We start from the raw sequence: 24304 nt of genomic DNA, 5'->3' as shown, positions 1-24304 counted from the left end.
CAGAGTTTCGTATTCAAGATGTCAGCGCCCATAACGGTACATGTTTATTATCGGATGAATGAGTTGAATTGAATAATTCAATAAGCACGAAAATATATGTCAAATGGGCATACGCCAACTGAATATGATACTGTCTCAACTCATCAATTGTAAAACTGATCATTGACATTATTATGCCATATTAGTACATGAGTAGGTCCATAGATTTACCCAAAACACCATTAATTATTCAAAACACCCTGTATTTTGAATAAAACAACACATTTTTGTTGTTTCTTCTTTCTTTTTATATGTATAGATGATTAATATTCCCTAAATTTTCCAATTTTTTTAATAGTTCTGAAAAAAATAAGAAGTCCAATTAAGCAAGAAAGAGAACTATTATTTTGCGCCTCCCGACGCACCTCGACTTATCTTCAGGGGAGTCATTAAATACGCCCGCTAATTAAGCTCAATCGCTCACCTAATTATTGAAATTCATAAACTACCGTACTTTCAGTTTTTGTTTATTTTTAAAACTGCATATGTTTGAGCATAGTGACCTCCTCCTTCGAGCGATGAGCATTTCCATGGTAAAACTAGGGCTGCCATAATTATTCACCAAACATATTAAATGCTAATGTAAGGCTCGTTTTAACTGTATAGCAGTCTAAAACCATCCAATAGAATGTGATGTTACTTGACAGCCTAATAATATGTCGCTGGATGATGATGGAGAATATCCGCGGGAATGACAGAATGACATATGTCTAATAATAACATTACGTTGTTTAAAATGTTTTCATGTGCCGCTTGTCACATTGGCAATGTGTTGATTATCGCTATCAATAATATGTCTGGAGATGGTCAAAACTGTCAATTATGTGACATTTTTAAATTGGAATTACTGGAGGGCAAATAGCCACAGAGGGAGACAAAAAAATGGGTTTATAAAATTGGTTTGGTCTTTAGACTTGGTGCAAATTGTGAGCTAAGTACGCTAACAAATTGATCAAACTGACGAAAATTCGTGGAACATATAAGTGACATAATAAAGAGAATATGAGACAAAACTAAAGTATAAATACAATTTGGCTCTCCTTGATTTAAAAAAAACATAATGTAGAATTACTCTTGCAATATAATTAAGAAGTGTTTTTATACGCCCACATTTTCATGTGGACGTATTATGCCGTCGCCCCTGTCCGGACGTCCGTCCGTCCGTCCACAATTGTTTGTGGACTCTCTACAGGTCACAATTCTTATCCGATTTCGACGAAACTTGAAATATAGGTTTATCCCTAAAAAATGTCGGCTGCTTTCGATATTGGCATGTATTGGATCGAAACTTCATGGATTATGGCCCCTGTTTGTACGAAAAATCACGTTTTTAGCTTGTGGACCCTATAGAGGTCACAATTTTTATCCGATTTTGTTGAAACTTGAAATGTAAGTTTATAATCCAAAGATCTCAGCTCCTTTCGATATTTGCGCATATCGGACAGTAACTTCCTGAATTATGGCCCCTGATTGTACGAAAAATCACGTTTTTAGCTTGTGGACCCTATAGAAGTCATAATTTTTATCCGATTTAAAAAAACGTTCTATTATATCACCGTTACACCCTACGGCCCAAAATTGACAGACAAAATGGCCGCCGTTCGTTCCCAAATAGCGTAAGAATATGGTATATCAAGGTTGTGGACCCTATAGGGGTCACAATTTTTATCCAATTTTGTTGAAACTTGAAATGTTAGTTTATAACCCAAAGATCTCATTTCCTGTCGATATTCGTGCATATCGGACCGTAACTTCCTGAATTATGGCCCCTGATTGTACGAAAAATCACGTTTTTAGCTTGTGGACCCTATAGAAGTCATAATTTTTATCCGATTTAAAAAAACGTTCTATTATATCACCGTTACACCTTAAGGATGACTGAGTTCGAATTTCGTGAAAATTGGCCTAAAATTGACAGACAAAATGGCCGCCATTCGTTCCCAAATAGCGTAAGAATATGGTATATCAAGGTTGTGGACCCTATAGGGGTCACAATTTTTATCCGATTTTGTTGAAACTTGAAATGTAAGTTTATAACCCAAAGATATCGGTTCCTTTCGATATTCGTGCATATCAGACCGTAACTTCCTGACTTGTGACCCCTGATTGTACGAAAAATCACGTTTTTAGATTGTCGACCCTATAGAAGTCATAATTTTTACCCGATTTAAAAAAACGTATTATTATTATATCACCGTTACACCCTAGGGACGACTGAATTTGAATTTCGTGAAAACCGGCCCAAAATTGACAGACAAAATGGCCGCCGTTCGTTCTCAAATAGCGTAAGAAAATGGTATATCAAGGTTGTGGACCCTATAGAGGTCACAATTTTTATCCGATTTTGTTGAAACTTGAAATGTAAGTCTATAACCCAAAGATCTCGGTTCCTTTCGATATTCGCGCATATCGAACCGTAATTTCCTGAATTATGGCCCCTGATTGTACGAAAAATCGCGTTTTTAGCTTGTGGACCCTATAGAGGTCATAATTTTTATCCAATTTAAAAAAACGTATTATTATATCACCGTTACACCCTAAGGACGACTGAGTTTGAATTTCATGAAAATTGGCCCAAAATTGACAGACAAAATGGCCGCCGTTCATTCTCAAATAGCTTAAAAATATGGTATATCAAGGTTGTGGGCCCTATAGAGGTCACAATTTTTATCCGATTTTGTTGAAACTTGAAATATAAGTTTATAACCCAAAGATCTCAGTTCCGTCAATATTTGCCCATATCGGACCGTAACTTCCTGAATTATGGCCCCTGATTGTACGAAAAATCATGTTTTTAGCTTGTGGACCCATTAGAGGTCATAATTTTTATCCAATTTAAAAAACCGTATTATTATATTACCGTTCCACCCTAAGGACAGTTGAGTTTGAATTTTGTGAAAATCGCCCCAAAATTGACAGACAAAATGGCCGCCGTTCGTTCTCAAATAGCGTAAAAATATGGTATATCAAGGTTGTGGACCCTATAGAGGTCACAATTTTTATCCGATTTTGTTGAAACTTGAAATGTAAGTTTATAACACAAAGATCTCAGTTCCTTTCGATATATGCGCATATCGAATTGTAATTTCCTGAATTATGGCCCTTGATTGTAGGAAAAATCACTTTCTTGTTAGCTTGTTCTCTATCCATCTCTCGAAAATGTGGGCGTATCCTGCCTGGCAGCCGCTGGGTTTTTTTTACTGGGGCATTTTCTCAATTTTTGAATTGGCAGGAGTTTTTGTATGGCTCCTGCACCATTTCGTAAACATGAAGGACTGGGTTATCGTAGTAGGTTCGAGACTTATTTTTTGTTATATGTTTCTGATGAAATGTAAATGTAATTTTTTTTATTTTTAAAAGAAATGTTGTCATTACATTATACGAAACAACCTTGTATGAAATGGTTTGCGGATAAAATGACCTGAACCTACTACCATAACAATAAGAGTTGTCTTTCTTGCTTTAATTTCCCTTTTAATTCTTTTTTTTTTCAGAACAGTTAAAAAAGAGTAAAGTTTAGGGAATATTAATCATCTTTACGTGTATAAAGAAAAATGTGTTTCAGGTTGTTTTGGGTAATTCTATGGACTGCACCTTTATGACTTGATTAGACAGCAATCTTCAAGTTTTTGTGTCAAAGTGCCCCTCAAAATGTGATTTTCAAGTATGCTTGGAAGTAGTAAAGCACAAATTTACCCAGATCTATCATTATATCAACGTATATTACAATCATTTATTTTGTTTTTTAATATACGACCATTCCTTTACCTAATTGTGTCAAAATCGAACAATTCAACAATTCATTCTTTTATGGTGTATGTACCAAAACTTCCATTTTTAAGCTCACATTTTGTCACAAAAACGCTGTGATTTAAATTGAAAAAGACAGTATGAAAGAACAGTAGATTATCAAAATAGATATAAATTGTTGTGATAGGAGTTGAATAATGGTGGATTTGGTTCATTTGGGTACATCATTTTGCTAAATCATGCGACCGGTGTGACGCTACAGCCAGGTTTCAGTTCTGTGCCACCTGATTGGAATTCCATCAATTCAGAATTTCCGTGACTGATAAACCAATTATTAGGCGATACATTTGTATATGCCCTATTGACCTAAACTGGCATTTGCAGATAATGTTTATGCAATGTGCAAACTGAAGTTTAACACTCGTTTGCGGTGGCTTGGTGGGTAAGGCACTGGCTCGCTAGCCTGGAGGTCGGGTGTTCGATCCCTGCATTGGCCGAGAAAGTTCATCCAATTTTCCGACGTGGTTCCCCCTTGTCAGTGATGCAGGTCGGAGGACTGACAAGGACAGCTGTCTAGTTGTTCGGATGGGACGAAAAACGTAAAAGGTCCCTTGACAGTTGGAATTCAATACAAGAGTAGGCCGTAGTGCCGCTGTCTAGGCAAAATTTCCTTCATAGCACACCGTATGGCGTATGCCCGTCTTCATTAGCCCAGTCGGAGCAGAACAGTAGGACGCTAAACCCCATTTCATTTCATTTAACACTCGTTTGTTCTTGAATTATAATTTTATGAATTACAAGTCAAAATTATCTTGCCTTCAATTTATCATAATAACCCTTATAGCACACTGCATGGCGTTTGCCATTCTTCATTAGTCCTGTTAAAAATCCATTTCATTTTTAGATGAGATAGAAGATAAAACGACTAAGAAATATAAAGGAATAAAGAAGTATTGGAAAAACGGATAATTCCCTCAGTAGGAATGGAAGAAAAAAAAGACACTGATACCCCTATAGCAGAATCAAGAGAAGAAACAGAAATTCCTCCTGTAGCATCAGATAATGATAAACCATCCGTCAAAGATTCAACAGTTGCAGATGGGAAATCATCTGAAGAAATTGATCCATTTTTTTACTTGAAAACAGATGAATTCACTTCCGAAAAATTTAAGATAGAAATTTTTAATTTGCCAAGGAAGTTTGGCTTTACAGTGAGTACTACTGTCTATTAAAGCGATAGTCCCATTTGGAATATAGTTCCGGAGATATTTTTTGGGTCCTCCACTAAATCCCATTGCAACCCTTCAATATAACATTCGGGAAATTGACATACGTCCATAGCCAATATATTTTTGATCAAATGACGTACAGAGGCTTTACATGGTACATGTATCAGCCAATATATTTTTGATCAAATGACGTACAGAGACTTTAAATACATGTATCAAAACAGTAATAAGTGTCACATGTTTTAAATTATAAGAAAATATAAACACAGTACCGGTAATTATTCAGAAAATTTGTTAACTTTTCAGATTGATATATATAAATGGTACTTTATTGAAACCTATCTTTTTATGAATTTTCAGCAATTAAAGAAACGTTTGAATGTAACATTAGGCCTGAAATCACACAAGATAAAAGCTCCTAATACTAATTATGCTTTTGTCACATTCAAGTAAGTACCCGGTAGGCCTTTAATTTTAGTTGTTTTTTTTTGTTGGGCTCTCACACACATATTCGAATAGTTTTTCAAGCTATTCAAATATATTTTTTAGCATTTGTTATTGATGTTAATTGAACCTAATGGAATCTTATCAGCATTCTTGCATGATAATTTACCATGAATGACTTCTTACGGCATGGATGACTTCATACAGAAACGCCAAATGTAGTGAACACATGGATATAAACCAACACTTTTTCAACTTTACTAAAGCAAGTACTTACTAGTCAATATCTGGACATACAGTGATGTGTAGCCTAAGCATAAACCTGAAGTTGATGTATGGCGTGGTGGTGCACAGAAGTTGATGTGTTGCATGGTTTGACACAGAAGTTGATGTATGGCTTGGTTTCATACAGAAGTTAATGTATGACATGGTTTCCCAAGCTATAATAGATATATGTTACTGAGTGGAAGGGGACGGTAAATAAAGCTATTTCACACACATTGAGTTAATTTAGGTCATGTAGCCTATGTTTTGATATTTAAGATGTGAAGAAGATAGAGAAGAAGCTATACAAAAGATTAATGGTCATATATGGAAAGGAAATAAACTCTCTGCAAAGGTTGGCTAAATTTATATTATTATGTCTTTTAAAATGTCTAATATATTTGAGAGTTGCCTCCCAAACTATATTTAGATGCATGTATCTTTCATTGTAAATTAATTAGAATATTCAAATATAATTCGTTTCCTATATATTCACCCACATGTGAAAAAAACGTCAAAATTCTCTTTCACAGGACATTTTTATATGCCCACATTTTCATATGGACCTATATTGCTGTTGCCCCTGTCCGTCCGGATGTCCATTCAGCTTTAGGTTGTGGACATTCTAGAGATCACAATTTTTTATCCGGTTTTAATGAAACTTAAAATGTATGTTTATAACCCAAACATCTTGATTCCTGTTGATATAGACACATGTCGGACCATAACATCCTGAATTATGGCCCCTTATAGTATGAAAATCGCTTTTTAGCTTGTTCTCTGTCCATCTCTTGCAAAATGTGGGCGTATCTTGCATGGCAACTGCTTGTTTTAGATTGCTAAACCTGCTGCTGACCCTTTACTGAAAAAAAGGAAAAAAGAAGAAGAAGGTAAGTACACTGTTATATCTTACTATGACATTGATTTCTCTAAAAAGAGATTTCCCAGTTTTCAACATGGCTAACAACATGATTGTAGAGAAGCACTTTTGTATAATATATTAACCATCTGCGGACGGCAGTAGTCAGTGGAGCCTAACATTAGCCCTGTAGCTACATCCCAAATGTAAATGTAGTTCAGACAGAAGATGATTATAAATGTTTTCTGTTATATAAGTTATGTTATGTGTTTTGATAACTTTATAAAGTTATAAAGTGAACTTAAAATGTAAAAACATTATGTACATTTAAAAAAATTAACTGATGGACAATATTTTGAAATGGAAATCCTGCTTGTCAGTCTTAAGATTAGATTTTTCATTCATCCATTATGTCTTCCATCAAACAAGTTTATTTGCCCACCTTCTACTGATTATTAGGAAGTATATTTGATGATTTTCTATACAAACATATGTTTGATAATTATATTAATTAATGTAGGAAAGTGAACCACTTATGTGTCACTGATATTCAGTATCGTAAGAACTTACTTATTCAGTAGATATTGATTCAATATGGTTTTAGATTAAGCTTACATTTCCTTCTCTAATATTATATGTTAGAATTATTTTGAATATGTACTATTAATTATTTGAACAGCTGATGCCAAAGGCCCATCAGAGAAGAAATCAAAAGTAGACAGTGTAATAGATGATACACCCCCACATATTAGGTATTTATTATATTTAATATCGGTTAAAGATCACATGATATTCAAAACTTTCGTCATAATTTTTAATGGACGACGGTCCGGGGGTGCAGGGGGCGGGATGGCCGCATGGTTAGCGGGTGCGTGCTCTATCATTAGGTCTGTCATTAAGTCATCTGGCATGGTTGCGATTCCCCGGCTGTATGTGGCAAGGAGTAGGGTCGCCTGTTCAACCTCTGGGGTTTTCTCCAGGTCCTCCGGTTCCCTCCCACTGCTAAAGACCCCTGCGAGCAAGCGAATTATTGAAATAAAATTGAACCAAGTTAGTCCTGAAATGAACTAGTTTGTGTAGAGTGGATGCATTAAAATATCAAGTAATCTTATGCAAGTCTTAGGAGGTAATCAATTGAAAGTTCTGGAATTGAATCTCTCAATCCTTCGAAAGGTGTCAATCGAGTAACCATGAGAATTATTGGTGACAAGGCTGGTGCCATTTAAGTATAATATTATCTCGATCAATCACTAGAACTGTTGATTACATAAAGATTCTACTTAAACCACATTTCACTAATAAATATTGTAAATATACCTTTATGTCAAAGCTTGTAATTTCTGTGACTTGACAAACAAATTCAAATATTTATATATTACATTCATAATTGACCAGTGCTGTGACTTGTCACTATGACTACAGTAATTACAAAGCTATTGGTCTGCCAGTCACATATACAGTTGAATTTCGATTGCAGATTGCCTTCAGCACGGATTTAAATTTAATCCAGGGGACTGGATAACAGAAATGTATTAAATATAGATTGATATTTCAGGATTAAGAAGAGTGTTACACCATTCTGGGATGTACCATATGAAGAACAGCTAAAGGTATGCCTAAGCCCAAACATAGAATTCTATTCGTCTAATTTAATGTGGATGCATATTGTTATCATCTCTGTCTGGCATATGTCGTCCATCATCAGTTTCTTATAAAGAGATCAGAGTTCTAGATAGACTTTTTCAAATGCAGGGATTACTCATTTGGTCATTAGAAAGTCTGAAATTTTCTATCAAAATTTTAATTTTAAAGCTTGGGACTGACTTGCTCTATGGACTATAATGCTTTTAGATCATTCATAACCATGGTGGTGGACATTTTAATGAAGAATTAAAAAAATGTGCTTTAATCTTTAATTGTACGTGCCTCATGGTCTTCACAGGACCACCAGTACATCAGTACATCAAATACAGAATATCATTAAATACAACATGAACCAAGTTTTATTCATTTATAAATTTTTGTGATTTCTTCAATAGAGAAAAACAGACAGTATAACAGATGTTTTATTAGCTGTTGCTATGAGACGAGATGTTAGAGATATCTTCACAGAAGCCAGGTCAGATCTTTGATTATATTCAAGTGTTGTCAGAAATCAAACATTCTACCTAAAGCATATAATCCAAAAACCCTCGCTGAGTGAGCCAAAGAATTCCTAAGACCTCAGACCAAGTCAGTAGGAATCATATTTGACAACACATGGTGTAGCACAGAATAATCTAGGCATCCTCAGATATAAGATCACAATCACACAGCATACCACATAATGTGAACCCTGTCTTGACCCATCTTCAATAGAAGGCTTGATCTTGCTTTAACTACGTACATCTTATCAAGGCCTTCACGCAATACCCTGCATATTTCGGCACTAAATTCGATTGGGTACAAGCCCAGATTGTGAGCCTATCAGGTTCCTCAATCGTCGCGAATACCAAGTCTTGCGCTTTCAAGCTAAAATGTCTACCTGTGATAATCGAGTTGCAAAGTTCAAAGTTCATTCAATGTCAATGTTTCCGTGGAGGTCGCGATGTCACAACCTCTGATTGGATGCTACTGCTCACGTGTCTGTAGGTAACATAGCTATAAGTTCGGGAATTGTGAAGTAAACAAGCAACTTCTATATATTGTAAAACTCGCAGTCGTTGCTTCAGGAACATGGTCTTGACCTAGTATTCACATTATGAGTATTCTATTATGTAGCTAGTACTCACATTTTGAGTATTCTATTACAGACCTAGTAGCTAGTATTCACATTATGAGTATTCTATTATGTAGCTAGTACTCACATTTTGAGTATTCTATTACAGACCTAGTAGCTAGTATTCACATTATGTGTTTTCTATTATTGGTTTAGTTTTAACCAGTATTCAATACTATTCATATGATGAGAATTCTATCCGGGCCTTGTTTTAACTTTAACCATGCACATGGTTCAATGTTTATTTTAGGAAGAAGTATGATGGTAAATGCTGTGAATTATTACCCATAATTCAGTCTGTGAGTATAGCTTTGTTTACATATAATGTTTATAATCAAGTGAAATTCTTTTAATATCACAGATATCTGTAATTATGTCATGGGAATAAGACATTTTTTTTTGTCTGATTAGTACCTGTGTATCAAGCAATTGTTAGGCTCAGTGGGTACTAGTGATATACCTTATCAACTTATCAAGTTCAGAATTTTCTGCCACTTTTATAGATGAAGCAAACAACTTTACTTTTGATAGGAATATATTAAGCACCACTCTGTGACAAAACCTCCCAATATTTCATTTTACTCTTTTCTATTTTATAGCCAGCGTTAGAGGGTTACAGAAATAAAAATGAATTTTCAATAGGAAAAAATATTGATGGAAAAGGTAAGTTCATATTTCTTTTCCTTTATAAAAGATGCTCGTGTCACACAGGTTCCACAGTCCATGTAGTACCAACACCAGTTAGTCAAGGACTCAATCAATTCGTATGGTTAAATTTGAATCATCAGTCTAATATGTGTTTATCCATGTTCCTGAAGCAACGATTTTGAGTTTTACAGCATCTAGCCATTGCTGGATTAGTCTGAATTTCCCAAACTTTTAAATATGTTATCTCCCTTTGACACAGACAAAGATATGCAAATATGTAAAATTTTATGGATAATTTTGATGTATTTAATATAAAGATGTTATAGTTTACAGATAATTGTGTTGGTTGTATATAAAGATGTTTTATTTTACAGATAATTGTGTTGGTTTTAGATATGGTTTATATAAAGATGGGTTTAGTACAGTAGGATCTGCTAGTCATGTCAGCATTTTGCCAGAATCTGTGAAAACTGTTGTTCAGGTATTATAGCTATTTATGTTCTTTAGTTAACAAGAGAGAGAGAGTCACATGCACGTAAGGGTCTTTGGCAGCGTCAGAAAACCCGAAGAAAGCTCATGTCTAAATATTAAGGCCACCTGCAGATTTCGTCAAGGGTTCGAGATGTAAATGGAGTTAGGGTAAGTGATTGTTGACGATCTGCTAGGATCTGCTAGTCATGTCAGCATTTTGCTAGAATCTGTGAAAACTGTTGTTCAGTTATTATAGCTATCTATGTTCTTTAGTTAACAAGAGGGAGAGAGAGTCTTTAGCAGTGGCAGAAAAACCAAAGAAAGCTCATGTAGTTCAGCAGTCAGGTCTAAATATTAAGGCCACCTGCAGATTTCGTCAAGGTAGCGAGATATAAATAGGGTTAGGGTACGTGATAGTTGACAAGATTGTGGGTTAGGATAAGGGCTAGAGGTAGGGTTAGCGCTAGCCCTGCTTAAATCTTATGACCTTGACGAAATCTGCAGGTGGCCTTAACATTTAGACTTAACCTTAGCTCATCTGTCAACTCTATTCTTTGTCACATACAAGCCTAGGATTGAAACACACATTACTTGACTCAATGATTTATTTCTGTAACCCTGACTATATAACAAAAAGAAGGAAAGAGTAAAATTGAAAATTGAGAGGTATTTCCATCGATTGTTGTTGTACGCTAGTAAATGCACTAGACTATCAGGCCAGGTAAGGCCATCCCATTTTCTTTCATCGAAAAAGAGAAAAAATGACACAATAATAGAATATAGTGATATTTTATATCCAGTCAAATTTGTTTGTTTTTATGTAAAGAAAATTAAATACAGATTTGTTTTTCTTTTTTTGTTCTCAGTTATTTGAAGAGTTTTTATCAACGAGTGTCTATAGATCATATAATCAGGGAACACATGAAGGTCATTGGAGACAGTTAACTGTTAGAACAACCCGGACAGGTGAAATGATGATTATAGCCGAGTTCCAACGTAGAGATATAATACAGGTAATTTATACAGCCCATAAAAATGTATATTAATAAATGAAATGAAATAGGGTTTAACATCCTACTTCTCTGCACCAAATTGCCATAATGAAGACATGCATATGCCATGCAGTGTGCTATGAGGGATATTTTACCCAGAGATCAGCATATCTGCCTACTCTTCATCAAATTCCAACTGTCATGGTTTCTTCTACATGCACGCCAATGTCTACACAGGACCTTGGTTTTATGTCTCATCCTAACTAACATCCTGCATCACTGACAATAAATTCCTGAGGAACTTTCTCAGTCAACACTGGAATTGAACAAGTTACATCCTTGTTAGTGACCCAGTGCCTTACTGAGTCACTGCGCCACCCCCCCCCCCCCTTTACTCACTGAGCCACTTATAATAGATAACAAATCTTTATAGTATTGAGATATTGAATTTGATCATGATTATCCATGGCAACTAGAATAATTGTCATTGAGGTTAGTTTTCTTAATAACATTTTGAGCTTTGATTCTTCTTTTTATTTGCAGGAAGACATTGACGCTGAAAAATCTAGATTAACTGAGTTTTTTACAAATGGACCTGGTAAAAGTTTTGATCAGTTAACGAGCATGTATTTTGTAGTTTTTGATAGGTGAGTAGACTACAATAAATTTAAAGTGAGTAATGAAATGAAACAGGGTTTAACATCCTTCTGTTCTGCATCAACTAGTCTAATAAAGATAGGCATATGTTATACAGTGTGCTATGAGGGAAATTTTGCCTGGACAGCTGCAATACGGCCTACTCTTATTTCGAATTACATCTGTCAAGATATCTTTTACGTTCACACTAATTGTTTTTTCATCCCATCCAAATGACTAGACACTGTCCTGGCCAGGTCCTTTATCCTGCATCACTGACAAGAGGAAACTATTCTGCAAAACCAAGAGAAACTTTCTCAGCCAACACCGGGGATGAATCTGAGACAATGTCTTACTCACTGAGCCACCATGGCTCCCCACGTGTGAGTGAATGTGGCATGATATTACCTTACTTCTAGGTGTCATGAGCATTTTTATCAGCAATCATGCCAATGTGTGCACGGTTGAACCTCTAGGGTTTTTGTTCCCATCAAAGGACTAGATACTCTCTGATACAGTAGAACCAAGTGCAGAAATCCCAAGAGGATCTTTAACTTCTTCAACTTCTTTATTGTCCAAAACTATATACATATAGTTATTGAGATGTTAACATGCATACATAAGGTGTAATTATTTATCATATATTTACCTGTACTTTTAGTGGCCAGGGACAGTCTGATAAAAACTATGAACATCTTTTTGGTGAAAAGGTAAGCATTAAGACTGTTTCAGTCGTATTTAGTGATTGAACTAGATATGCTGAAAAAGTTTCTCATTAATAAACAGTTGTTATAAGTTTATAGAATTTTATCCTGTCAAAACATTTGCAATACTCTGGTGACTTTTGTTATACACATAGTATGTTAAAAACAATTTGATTGGTCAGTATATATTTGTATGACACTACATGCAAAAAAATATTTCATAAACCGAATGTGATTAATAATAGCATATTCCATGAACCAAATGCGGTTGATAACAGTATATTCCATGAACCAATTAATGTGCACAGAAGAACATCGTGTCAAGAGTTATTAATGTTTTATGGTTCAAAAATTTTACATTTCAGATTATAAAAGAAAGAATGCTGGATATGACTTTCCAAATATCACCAGATGCCTTCTTTCAAGGTAAGTGGATCGACCATCTTACTGACTCTTGGTATAGTAATCTGATAAGCCAAGTTTGTTCAAGATAAGGAAAATTCAGACATGTACTTGCACAATGATTCAATTCCTGACCTTAACCTGTTAATTAACACCATACTATTACTATTTCATAAATGATCATAAATGATATAAGATTCTGTAGCAGTGATGGACACATTCATTTTTTCAACTACCAGTATTCTTGGTCTTTTAGTAGATTATGTTGAACATTTTTGGTATGAAGCATTGTGGTCATGAGGTGACGAACCTTATGAATATTCAACATTCTATTACCTTCTGTACCAAAGTTATATATGCCCACTGAGAGGATGAACCCTATCGATATTCAGCATTCCGTGACATTCTGTACCAGAGTTATGTCCCCTTTTCCAAAAACTTTATGAAGATGATGGAGGCTACAGTTTTTAACAAATTTATATCAAGCTTGTGAACATGACAGAGGTCAGATTTCTTGAAGGATCCTTTGGTCAACATCAAAGTTTTCTTTTCAGATAAGCTGCTGTCGAGACAGCTGCCTTGTGGGCGTATTTTATATAGGAATATATTTTTTTTTTATCATTCTGTCATTTTATCGTAATTTACATCATACTTGTGTTTTGTTTTATCAGTGAATACATCAGCAGCTGAGTTATTATATAATCAGATAGGTGACTGGTGTAATATACAATCCGGTGAACAGACGACAGTCTTAGATATATGTTGTGGTACAGGTACTATAGGACTAGCTCTAGCTAAGGTAAGCAGGATTCAATTTCATTTTTCATTGATATTATTATCCTAAAAAAAATTGGTTACTAAAATAAAATCCGTCATAGGAAATGTACATAAACTTACATAGCCAGAGGAGTTGTCTGTGAAATTTGGATAAACTTACATAGCTAGATGCGTTGTATTGCTTGTTGTTTAAATTTGTATGCTCATAAGTTTTACTAATGCTACATGCAACAGGAATCAGGTTTTTGGAATAGCAGTATGTCATTGCTATTTTATTTCCGTGTTTTACAGAAAGTAACAAAGGTTATTGGAATAGAAATGTGTCAACAGGCTATTGATGACGCTAAAGAAAATGCAAAAATAAATGGTAAATAAACTAAATATTAGACTTACTCTTCTTTGTTGATATTATCTTTTAGCCCACATTAAATTTACTTCCTCATAGTGGTTTGAGTCCTTCAAAATGAGTTATTTCCCTTTATAAATAAAATGCTTTGATCCTAGATTAATTTCTGGGATAGAGAGAAATGCAAGATTGATTCTGGGATAGAGTGAAATGCAAGTTGGTTGCTTAATGTTTAAAGAAGATCAAACATCTTTGCACCCCAATACCACATTAGAGCAGAAGCAGTTTTGTGATATTATGCAGTTTTTATTATGGTAGAAATATTAAATGATTGCTTCCGTCTTAGCACTTTTATGAAGTAAAACAATATGAAATTCTCTAATGCATGTCTCCCTTTCATCCTAATTATATATTATTTTAAATAAACAGAGATTTTCTATTGTCATATTTATTTTACTTTCAGGTATAACAAATGTAACATATTATTGTTCTAAAGCAGAAGATGCCATAGTAAATGTGATGAGATCATTATGGACATCAAACGTGGTAGCTGTGGTTGATCCACCTAGAGCAGGATTACGTAAGTACTAAACAAACTGTACCGTATTGGACCTATTGAGTACTTAAACTCTAAACCATTGCTATTTGAAAATAGTACTTGATTGAACATCCAGAATTGAATTATCACCCTGTTGCGAAACTGTGTCATTCAAGTTGTATCAACTGAATATATGATACTCACCATAGCTTTTTGATTTGGTCATAATTCTAATTACAACATGTTAGTTATCAGAATTGACAGAACTGAGACAGGACTTAATTCTGGAATGCTCCGGATAGCACCTCTATTGTAACTATTGCCCTTAAATGGCCCCAAGCAGCAAGCAATTTGATGGTGACCTTAGATCAGGCCCTGATATCAGGACCTAATTAAGATGGTTGTGTTAGCCAAGATTCAATGCATATCATCTCTTGTTCCCAAGTACAATGTATTGAAAATGTATAGAGAGAAATAAGAACAAGTATTTTTATTATCAGGCTATTTTGTTCCATTTCAGATAAGACTGTATTAAAATCATTAAGAAATTGTCGTCGACTGAAACGATTGATTTATGTGGCATGTAATCCTAATGCTGCTAAAGATAATTTTATTGAGTAAGTTTGTTTCTTTATTCCTTGTCCTCTTTTGTTTATCAGTTTTAATTTAAACCAACAAATTACCTCATAAAAAGGTCCTCTATGAATTTAATTTTTATATAACATTAAATCATTCCATGGAGTCAACAGTGGCTAACTAACCAGGGTTTGACCCCTTTGTAGACCAAGAAAGACCCAAAGGATTTTTCAAAATGGTTGCCTCTTGTCAGTGGTCCAGGGAACGGTGTCTAGCCATTCTAATGGGACAAAAAACAGAGGTCCTTTGTACAAGATGACGTACACCAGAAAGAACCTTTGAACATTGGAATTCTATGAAGAATAGGGGAGAATGCTGCTGTCTGGGGAACATTTTCCTCATAGTACACTGTATGGCACATGCCTATCTTCATTAGCCCAGATATGTTTGGCGCAATATAGCCCGGTTGGAGCTGACGTGCCATAAAACCACATTTCATTTCATTTCATTAGCCCAATTGGTACAGAAAAAGAAGGACATTAAATCTCATTTCATTTTATATCCTTTCATTCCAGCCTAGTTAGATCAGCATCAAAGAAATTAAAAGGGTTACCATATCGACCAATCAAAGCTGTTCCTGTTGATTTATTTCCAATGACCCCACATTGTGAACTTGTGGTATTATTTGAAAGAGAGGCAGAGGAACACAAGGATAGTGATTCGGACATTGAAATGATTTCTACGGCAACAAAGAATTCCAGTACTCTGGGCAGTTCAAACGCTACCGCTCCATCAAATACTAGTGATATCTCAGGTTCAACAGGGAAGGTTAAAATAGTTCAATCAAATGACGATAAACAATCTGATGGAGAAACAAACAGTACAAATAAATCCGATCAACAGACAAGCTAACAGTAATTTCAATGAATTTAACCGTAAAACACAATAAATATATTTAAAAATTGTCAATATCTTGTTAATCTGAAGTAAACAAAGCTTTGAAGTGAAAGCCTTGGTATGTCATCAGTAAAAATTCTCACTTAACTTGTAGATTATGCCCTGTGAAAGAAATTATTTTATTACATTCCCCATGTGGATATATTGAATATAAAAATTCTCATATGGAAAATATCTTTCTTCATTAGTTTGCAGTCCGATTTGGGAGAAATGTGTCACTGACTAATTGATTATATACTTTTTGCCGTTTCACTCTTTTTCATATTTTAGCATGTTACACAGAGATTAGATGTATTTTATCCTATGTCAAACGAGGTTAATGGAGGGATATTTAAAAGGGTGAAATTGATCTTTCTTGTCGATGGCTAGAAGACCTAGGTCGGAAGGTGGTGGGGTTTAAGGGTGGTGGAAATAAAATGAAATGGGGTTTAACGTCCTACTGTTCTGCTCCAAACTAGGCTAATGAAGAAGGGCATACACCATACAGTGTGTTATGAGGGAAATTTTGCCCGGACAGCGGCACTACAGCCTACTCTTATATCGAATTCCAACTGTCAAGGGATCTTTTACGTGCACGCCAATGTGTACATGGGAGTTCAGTTTTGCGTCCCATTCAAACGACTAGACAGCTGTCCTTGTCAGGCCCTCTGTCCTGCATCACTGACAAGGGGGGACCATGCCGGATAATCTGGATGAACTTTCTCGGCCAATGCAGGGATCGAACACCCGACCTCCAGGCTAGCGAGCCAGCATCTTACCCCCTAAGGTGGTGGGGTTTAAAGGTGGTAATATGTAGCAACATATTGTCAATAATTATCACCAGGGAGATATCATTTTTCACAGTCACACAAATTCTGCAGATAATCATTTTATGTAGATTTTATGTCTAAATAGAAATGACTGCTGGATGAATGAACAGTTTGACAGGGGTACCAACAATATACTCGGTCATGATTGAAGGTGTATAAATAATAAACCACAGAACAATTTGAATATATATTATTAGAAATGGTGTTTTATCTATATTTAACTTCATATGGTACTACAGTGTTATTATAGTTATTAGAATATTGTCATAAAGGATATGAAGAAAAGTAGTGCACATAAAAATGGCTTCTAACAAAAGCTAAATACAGCCAACATATATTATAATATACACAGTTTTCTATACAATGATCAGACTAGAACTTGCTCTTTGCACAATATAATATTAAACTACCAGGTTCTCTTCCCGCATGTAACTCACAAATTTTATTTGAAAAGATCGGGTCTATTATTCCATTTACATGTAAAACTAAACATGTAACTCCCCTAGGTGGGTGTCACTGTGAAAAGAGAGAGAGAGAGAGAGAAATGGGGTTTAATGTCCACTCGACACAAACTAGGTCATTTTGGGACTAACATATGGTTTAATTTTATTTCAATAATTCACTTGCGCATAGGGGTCTTTAGCAGTGGGAGGAAACCGGAGGACCCGGGGAAAACCCACGAGGTTGGACAGGCGACCCTACTCCTTGTCACGTACAGCCGGGGATTCGAAACCACGCCAGTTGACTCAATGACAGGCCTTATGATACAGCACGCACGTGCTAACCATTCGGCCATGCCAACCCCCCCACTGTGAAAAGATCTGGTATATTATTCCATTTACATGTAAAAATAGTATCTTGGTAAAACCATGCACTTATTTCCACTAGGTATCACTGTAAATAGAAAATCTTTAATTTGGACTTTCAGATATTTAATTTGGTGAAGGCGATATTGGCCAAAATGGATTAAATCTCAGACCTACTGCTTGATAACCCTTTAACATCCATGTACGTCGTAAATTTGTTTGGGTTTTGAGTCAGACAGCCATGGCTGTAATGTCTAGTTAAAGTTATTATTTAATAAATGGAATAATAGATCTTATGTTATCAAACATAGATTTTGTTAATTACACATATAGGTAACTTAATTTAAGAAATCCTGATAATTTAAAGTAGAGAAAATGTACAATAGTTTGTTTACAATGCTGACAGGTGACTTCTTACAGGTGATGTATTTCATGATATTAATGATATTATAAAAGTTTTATTATATTTTATATTCAAGATAAATGATAAATAAAGCATACAGTAAAAGCCATGCTAAACTATTATTATGAACCATTTGTATTGAAATTTATTTATACATGTATATGGTTTAAAAACTACTTCTGGTTTCCTTATGTAAACAAACATTTTTATTTATTTTTTTTTACAATCAATGGTAAGATAAAATCAGTACATGATAACATGGGGATTTAGGCCACACCAATTTGATTTTCTGTTTTTGGGAACACCTGCAAACATTTTCCTTCTTTATTTCTTTAAGAAAAAAAACCTAATTAAAACACCAAAATACTTGGTTGTGCTGTTCAAGAGCTTTTAGTTCCAAATTTTTAAGTTTTGAATTTCAAACAACATATTTCATGGGATTGAAGCTGCTATTTATTTATCCAGACTCTGAAGAACAGAAAATCAAATTGGTCTGGCCTTGGCATTCTAAAAGTTAGGTTTTTAAGATACACATTTCCTCAGCAGAATTATTGCTAGTACTTCAACCAATAAGTACATTAATAATATAATATTCTCTAAATATTATTATTTCTCTACACAATACATATGTTTAACTTACTATGGTTTATCATAATATTATAAATCTTCATGCAATTACACTTATAAAATTCTACTTGCATGCAAAACCTGAATACAGAAGACCTACTTATCAATTCAAAAGTAAAACATTTTACTTATTGATCATAACCACTTTGCAACAAGATACTAGGATTTCATTGCACAATGTCCACTTTTTCATCACCCTGAATTAAAGGTTATGGTCCCTCTGTTTCTATATTCTAATAAAACCTAGTTAATGACAGCTACTTAAGTGGCCTCATGCATGTGCTGCCTTTAATTAAAAAATACAGTAAAATACCATGTCTTTCAATTGTTCAAATGTAGCGCAGCAATACAGATGCCAAGAAAGTTTTCAATATTACATCCTTATCATTTATAGAAATAGACTGACCATCTCCTTTAAATTAGATTCTGCTGAAATGTCTGCATTCAAATTTGCATTCAGCTGTTTGGTTTACTGCTCCTGATGGTGTGGTTAGTAATAGTCCCACTCTAAAGATTTATTTGTGAAGCCATTCTCAGTCGTTTGAAGTGGATTAAACTTTTGTGGAAAAAGTGAAAGTAGACATTGGAGAATTTTACCCTTTAATTGACAACCTCCAGTTAAATCATACTGAAGTTGCAGATATAATTTGCATAATAATCTATAGCTACATTAAATGGTGTAATAATTAAATAAGAACACACCTAATAAAAGGTCAACAACCATGCATGCACACACTAACAACAATTACAATATCAAAAAGATGACTCAAGCAAACAACAAATAACAACATGCATATATTATCATCATCTAGCCATTCTACATTCATGCAGGGTTAAAGGTCATAAATCATTCATCCGTGTATACATTTTATTGTTAATATATAAATACATGTATACCAAAGATCAAATTGCCGGGAAGCAAACCGGTTGGAGTGGCATAGCCAAAATGCTTCAGAGGAGTCGCTGTGCACAAACTTAACCTTTCATCTCCTGAAAGGTGTGCTTGTGCCCGCCTGGTTATGCTACTGGTCTCCTTATTCAAAGAACTGGCTTGTACAATTGAAGATGAATTAAATAACTTACTTCACAATATAATATGTTATTTTGATGTTGAAGATGAAAGGGAATTTGAGTAATATTCAAATAAATAAAAGAAAAGAAATAACTTGAATTCTGTGGTAAAAATTGACCCATCCAGGGGTCTTATTGATGATAACTTAAACTAAAATATTCTAAGTATACAACCTTTTTATTCGTTGAGAGTTAAAATCCCAGTACACAATTTAGCCCTGGCCCAATCAAAGATCTGTATTCTTAAAAAAAGTATTAGTTTTAAGTTTTTGTGAATAAGACCCCAGATGTGTATGGAGGATGTATATATGTTGAATAAATTACACAAATGAATTAAATAAAACAATTGATCTGCCATTCTTTCTTTAACTAATAAACAATTAGAAAAATTTATTTCAAATACCACTGAATAAAGTTAATTCAAAGAAAGACTACCACAGTGAGTTGTAAGCTTTATATTTTACGATAGTCTCAAATTAACAATGATCATATCTTTTATATTTATCTACCTGGAGCATAGTTCTATGGAATAAAATTACTTGATAACGACTAGAGAGTCCTAGTTGATGAAACGTTGCTCAGTAATAATCAATAGTTGTATTCCATAGCATTATGTCTGTATATCTCCAGTATTATTAAATGCTATTGAAACAATCTATATTTATTTATAGACAGTAATCGATTAATTAAGTCATATAGATATATATATATATATAGGGTTTATATACATATAAAGAGTCAAAGTGAGGAATTATTTCATGCATATTTTGGGACAATCAAGCAGTGGATTAATAAAGAATGAATATAGACAGAGTATAAGATTCAGGCACAGAGCTGGAGGCACACATGTATTACCTACATTGTTACAATAACTGTACCATGTGACACAGCATCATTCTGGTATTGTCAAATTATGATCAAAGACTTGTTACAGAAACTATTTAATATATTAAACAATTTCATTAGCCCAGTCAGTTCAGAAAAGTAGGGCCTTTAACCTCATTTCATTTCATTGATATATTAGCACAGTATTGAGTAGCAAGTATAATACTAAAAGGCACCGTAAAAATATAATTCCTTTCAGATAAATGATCAATTCCTTAATATTATTACGAAGCTCTATTCTGTTATACAATTTAGACTCTCAAGACTTTAGCAATCTTTTAAAAACATTAGTCTTGAAGGTTTAGACTTTACAATAGAATACAGCCCAATTACTATTGTATATTTATGTATACTTATATAATAATATCATGCACAATGAAGTTAAGCCAACTAAAACATATAAGCTCCTTCTAAATATCTAATAGCATCTAATACATCTTGAAACAACCTCATGAATTCCTCACTCTAGGTAGCTGATAACAGAGTCATATTTAGTCCAAATAAATTTCTGACTCTATTGAAACATATGAAGAAAAGTAGTTACTTCAGTTTTATTAGCTTTACCAGATGAAGTATTCTATGATGTTAAGGTACTACAGGAAAATCGGAAGCAGACATATATTTTCAATGCAAGCAAACCAATGGGACACATGAGGAGTGCAGATTAATTTCCATGATTGACACAATCAATATGAGACAGTCAAGATTAAACCAAAAACATGTTTCAGTTCAGAATAAAAAAAGATGAATATACGAAGATCTGAGTGAGGTTTTATAGCAATGAGTAGTAAAATATATACAGTGATGTATGAATTGTTCAGTAGGCAACTGATAATATATGATCATTTATAAATAAACAAGATATTTGGTTTTACAAGGAGGTTTTGTCTTCGACAAATTGATCCACAGTTTCAGCTCTTGTGATGTTTTTAGATCTGGTTCTTCCATGAGTTCTTTATGTGAGTACATCTGGGCATACTGGCCTATGGCTCATCGTTGTTTAAACATTGCTCAAGCTGAGCTGTAGCGCTTAGTGAATCAAACTTGCACCAATATAAGAATTAGGCACCTATTCCTGATTCATATGGCCATTTGTCATTTAATTGCCATTCCAGCTGTCTGAATGATGAAGCTCCGGGTATCCAGCAGGCCCAAGCCAATAATAATCTTGATACTGTTATTATTCAAGATATAAAACCATGAAATCTAAATTAATTAATATCCTTATATGATCAGGCATAAACCCATGAGTCATTGTGGTCCAAGCATGAAGGCATGATTGATGATTAAGCATAAAAGCACAATTAATACTCCAGCTATTGCTTCAATACACAATGGTTTCTCAAATTTTCCTTTACTAAGACAGATTTCTTATGAAGAAATTCTCAGAAATAGCTTACTCTAACTCAATCTGATTAAAACACAGATCCTATTTCATTTTACTTGTCTTTACTACACTAGGATCTGGAAGTTATGTTCTAGTTCTGGTTGATTAGCCAATGAAAAACAGACTGTTGCAGCGAGTTCTTGGCGTGACATGAATGAAACTGTGGGTATCCCACTAGAAACATCAATGCTGATTGGTTAATCAAATGTCTGACATCATAGGGTCAAAAGTCGTTCGTATGAACTCTGACACGACCTCCCACTACACCCGGTTAGATCTTCATGTAGTGGAGACCATCGAAAGTATAAAAAATAAAATATAGACCTGTATTTTAATAAAATATAGACCTGTACACCCGGTTAGATCTTCATGTAGTGGAGACCATCGAAAGTATAAAAAATAAAATATAGACCTGTATTTTAATAAAATATAGACCTGTATTTTAATCCCACTGATTCTGATTTCCAAGTTGCCAGACACTCTCAATACAGACTACTCAAACATTCATATTACATGGACTGATTTTCAGTATAAAAAGTCCATTGTCAACCTGATATTTTTAGCCGATAACCTGAAATGCTCAGTTGTAATCTGAAATTCTCAGTTGTTAACCTGGAATTCTCAACTGTTAACCTGAATTTCTCAGCTTTAAACCTGGAATTCTCAGTTGTTAACCTGAATTTCTTAGTTATTAACCTGGAATTCTCAGCTGTTATCTTAAATTCTCAATTGTTAACCTGAAATTCTTGAAAGTAGTCTACTCTATCTGGTTCTATTATTATGTATATAGATGTTATGTACATGCACTTTTCTATATTATAAATAGCTGATTTGTTATATATAGGAGCAAAAACTTAACTTAGTATACAATATAAATACACAGAGAATGAGTTCATCATTGAAATAATGTGACTAATTGTTTGGCAGCTTTGGCAACATCATAAGCACATTGTATAACTTGACTTGTGGATTGTTTTATGTTCGAGGAAGAAGATAGTTTGCGACATTCCTCCTTCAAGCGGGCAGCACTATCTTTGAGCAACTGTAGAGCATGATAAACCTCTTCCTCCTGTATTTTCTGTAATAAAAATAAACATCCATGAACAATAATAATAATATTGACAACTACAGTCGTGGCCAAAATAATAGGACCATACTTGAAAATGGTTGCATTTCTTACATGTAAATTCATTTGATCATATATCTGCCACCTGAAGACCGTTTTTCACAAATGAGTTATCAATGGATAGGTTATGTGAAGTATGTTCATTACGCATGCACATGCATGTTTGAATGATGACGTCATCACGGCTATGACGTCATCAACGAATAGGATCGGCTTACTTGTCATCCGTTAGTACAATTAAACTTAAATTAGCATAATAAACAGAGATACCTCCCGTTAACCGTTAATTGCAGTAAACAGTTCAACATTGATTTTTGGCAGTGTTAAACTAATAAATGATCTCAACCTTCATAAATCATGGCCTAAAACCTTCACAGGGTCATGTTGGTTAATTTGATACCATGAAGCGTGATGAGCTAACATACACACACACACACACACACACCCACACACACCCATACATGCACACTTTGATTATATTTATATAGATTTTATTCATTTCATAGTGAACTTAAACTTCAACTATACTGAAAGAAAGAGAAAGAGAAATGGGGTTTAACATCCACTCGACACAAACTAGGTCATTTCGGGACTAACACATGGTTCAATTTTATTTCAATCATTCGCTTGCGTGTAGGGGTCTTTAGCAGTAGGAGGAAACCGGAGGACCCGCGAGGATGAACAAGCGACCCTACTCCTTGTCACGTACAACCGGTGAATCGAAACCCCGCCAGTTGACTCAATGACAACTTTACTGAAAGTTGCTTGGTGGCACCAATACAGTATATGGTACCTAAATT

The 24304-nt window shown here is 34.4% G+C and overlaps 2 protein-coding genes across 6 annotated transcripts in view; one reads left to right on the top strand and one right to left on the bottom strand.

Moving 5' to 3' along the window:
• The first annotated feature begins 8 nt into the window (after nt 1-8).
• LOC126824773 (tRNA (uracil-5-)-methyltransferase homolog A) lies at nt 9-16402 on the top strand. Of its 3 annotated transcripts, none has more exons than XM_050554150.1 (20): nt 9-36; nt 4694-5000; nt 5379-5467; nt 6006-6081; nt 6562-6616; nt 7265-7337; nt 8141-8195; nt 8625-8704; nt 9594-9642; nt 9943-10006; nt 10366-10472; nt 11329-11475; nt 11998-12101; nt 12752-12800; nt 13160-13220; nt 13868-13995; nt 14265-14340; nt 14783-14899; nt 15378-15474; nt 16009-16402. In XM_050554150.1, exons 2-20 carry the CDS (start codon nt 4773-4775, stop codon nt 16343-16345), a joined length of 1992 nt encoding a protein of 663 aa, XP_050410107.1. In that variant the 5' UTR covers nt 9-36; nt 4694-4772; the 3' UTR covers nt 16346-16402. The 3 variants fall into 3 exon arrangements, with proteins under 3 accessions (XP_050410107.1, XP_050410108.1, XP_050410106.1); XM_050554151.1 differs by lacking the exon at nt 9-36 and adding an exon at nt 46-149; XM_050554149.2 differs by lacking the exon at nt 9-36 and adding an exon at nt 63-192.
• A 983-nt stretch (nt 16403-17385) lies between these two features.
• LOC126824772 (ARF GTPase-activating protein GIT2) overlaps nt 17386-24304 on the bottom strand; it is a 32394-nt gene continuing 25475 nt past the window's right edge. For all 3 annotated transcript variants that reach the window (XM_050554146.1, XM_050554147.1, XM_050554148.1), the window contains 2 exons: nt 22814-23456; nt 17386-22702 (listed from right to left, as the gene is read on the bottom strand). In XM_050554146.1, the coding sequence (XP_050410103.1) occupies nt 23274-23456 (183 nt within the window). In that variant the 3' untranslated portion in view covers nt 17386-22702; nt 22814-23273. The remainder of the gene's footprint in view (nt 22703-22813; nt 23457-24304) is intronic.

Source organism: Patella vulgata, chromosome 6, assembly GCF_932274485.2.
Source record: "Patella vulgata chromosome 6, xgPatVulg1.2, whole genome shotgun sequence".
Taxonomy (NCBI): Eukaryota; Metazoa; Mollusca; class Gastropoda; family Patellidae; genus Patella; species Patella vulgata.
Note: the sequence above shows the minus strand (reverse complement) of the source record. Positions and strands in the feature narration are given on the sequence as shown.

Excerpts from the sequence above, each read along its gene's own strand:
- LOC126824773 (XM_050554150.1), top strand. The coding sequence starts at position 4,773 with ATGGAAGAAAAAAAAGACACTGATACCCCTATAGCAGAATCAAGAGAA. Across the intron at positions 5,001-5,378 it reads CAAGGAAGTTTGGCTTTACA|CAATTAAAGAAACGTTTGAA; the intron begins GTGAGTACTACT and ends ATGAATTTTCAG. Across the intron at positions 6,082-6,561 it reads GAAATAAACTCTCTGCAAAG|ATTGCTAAACCTGCTGCTGA; the intron begins GTTGGCTAAATT and ends TGCTTGTTTTAG.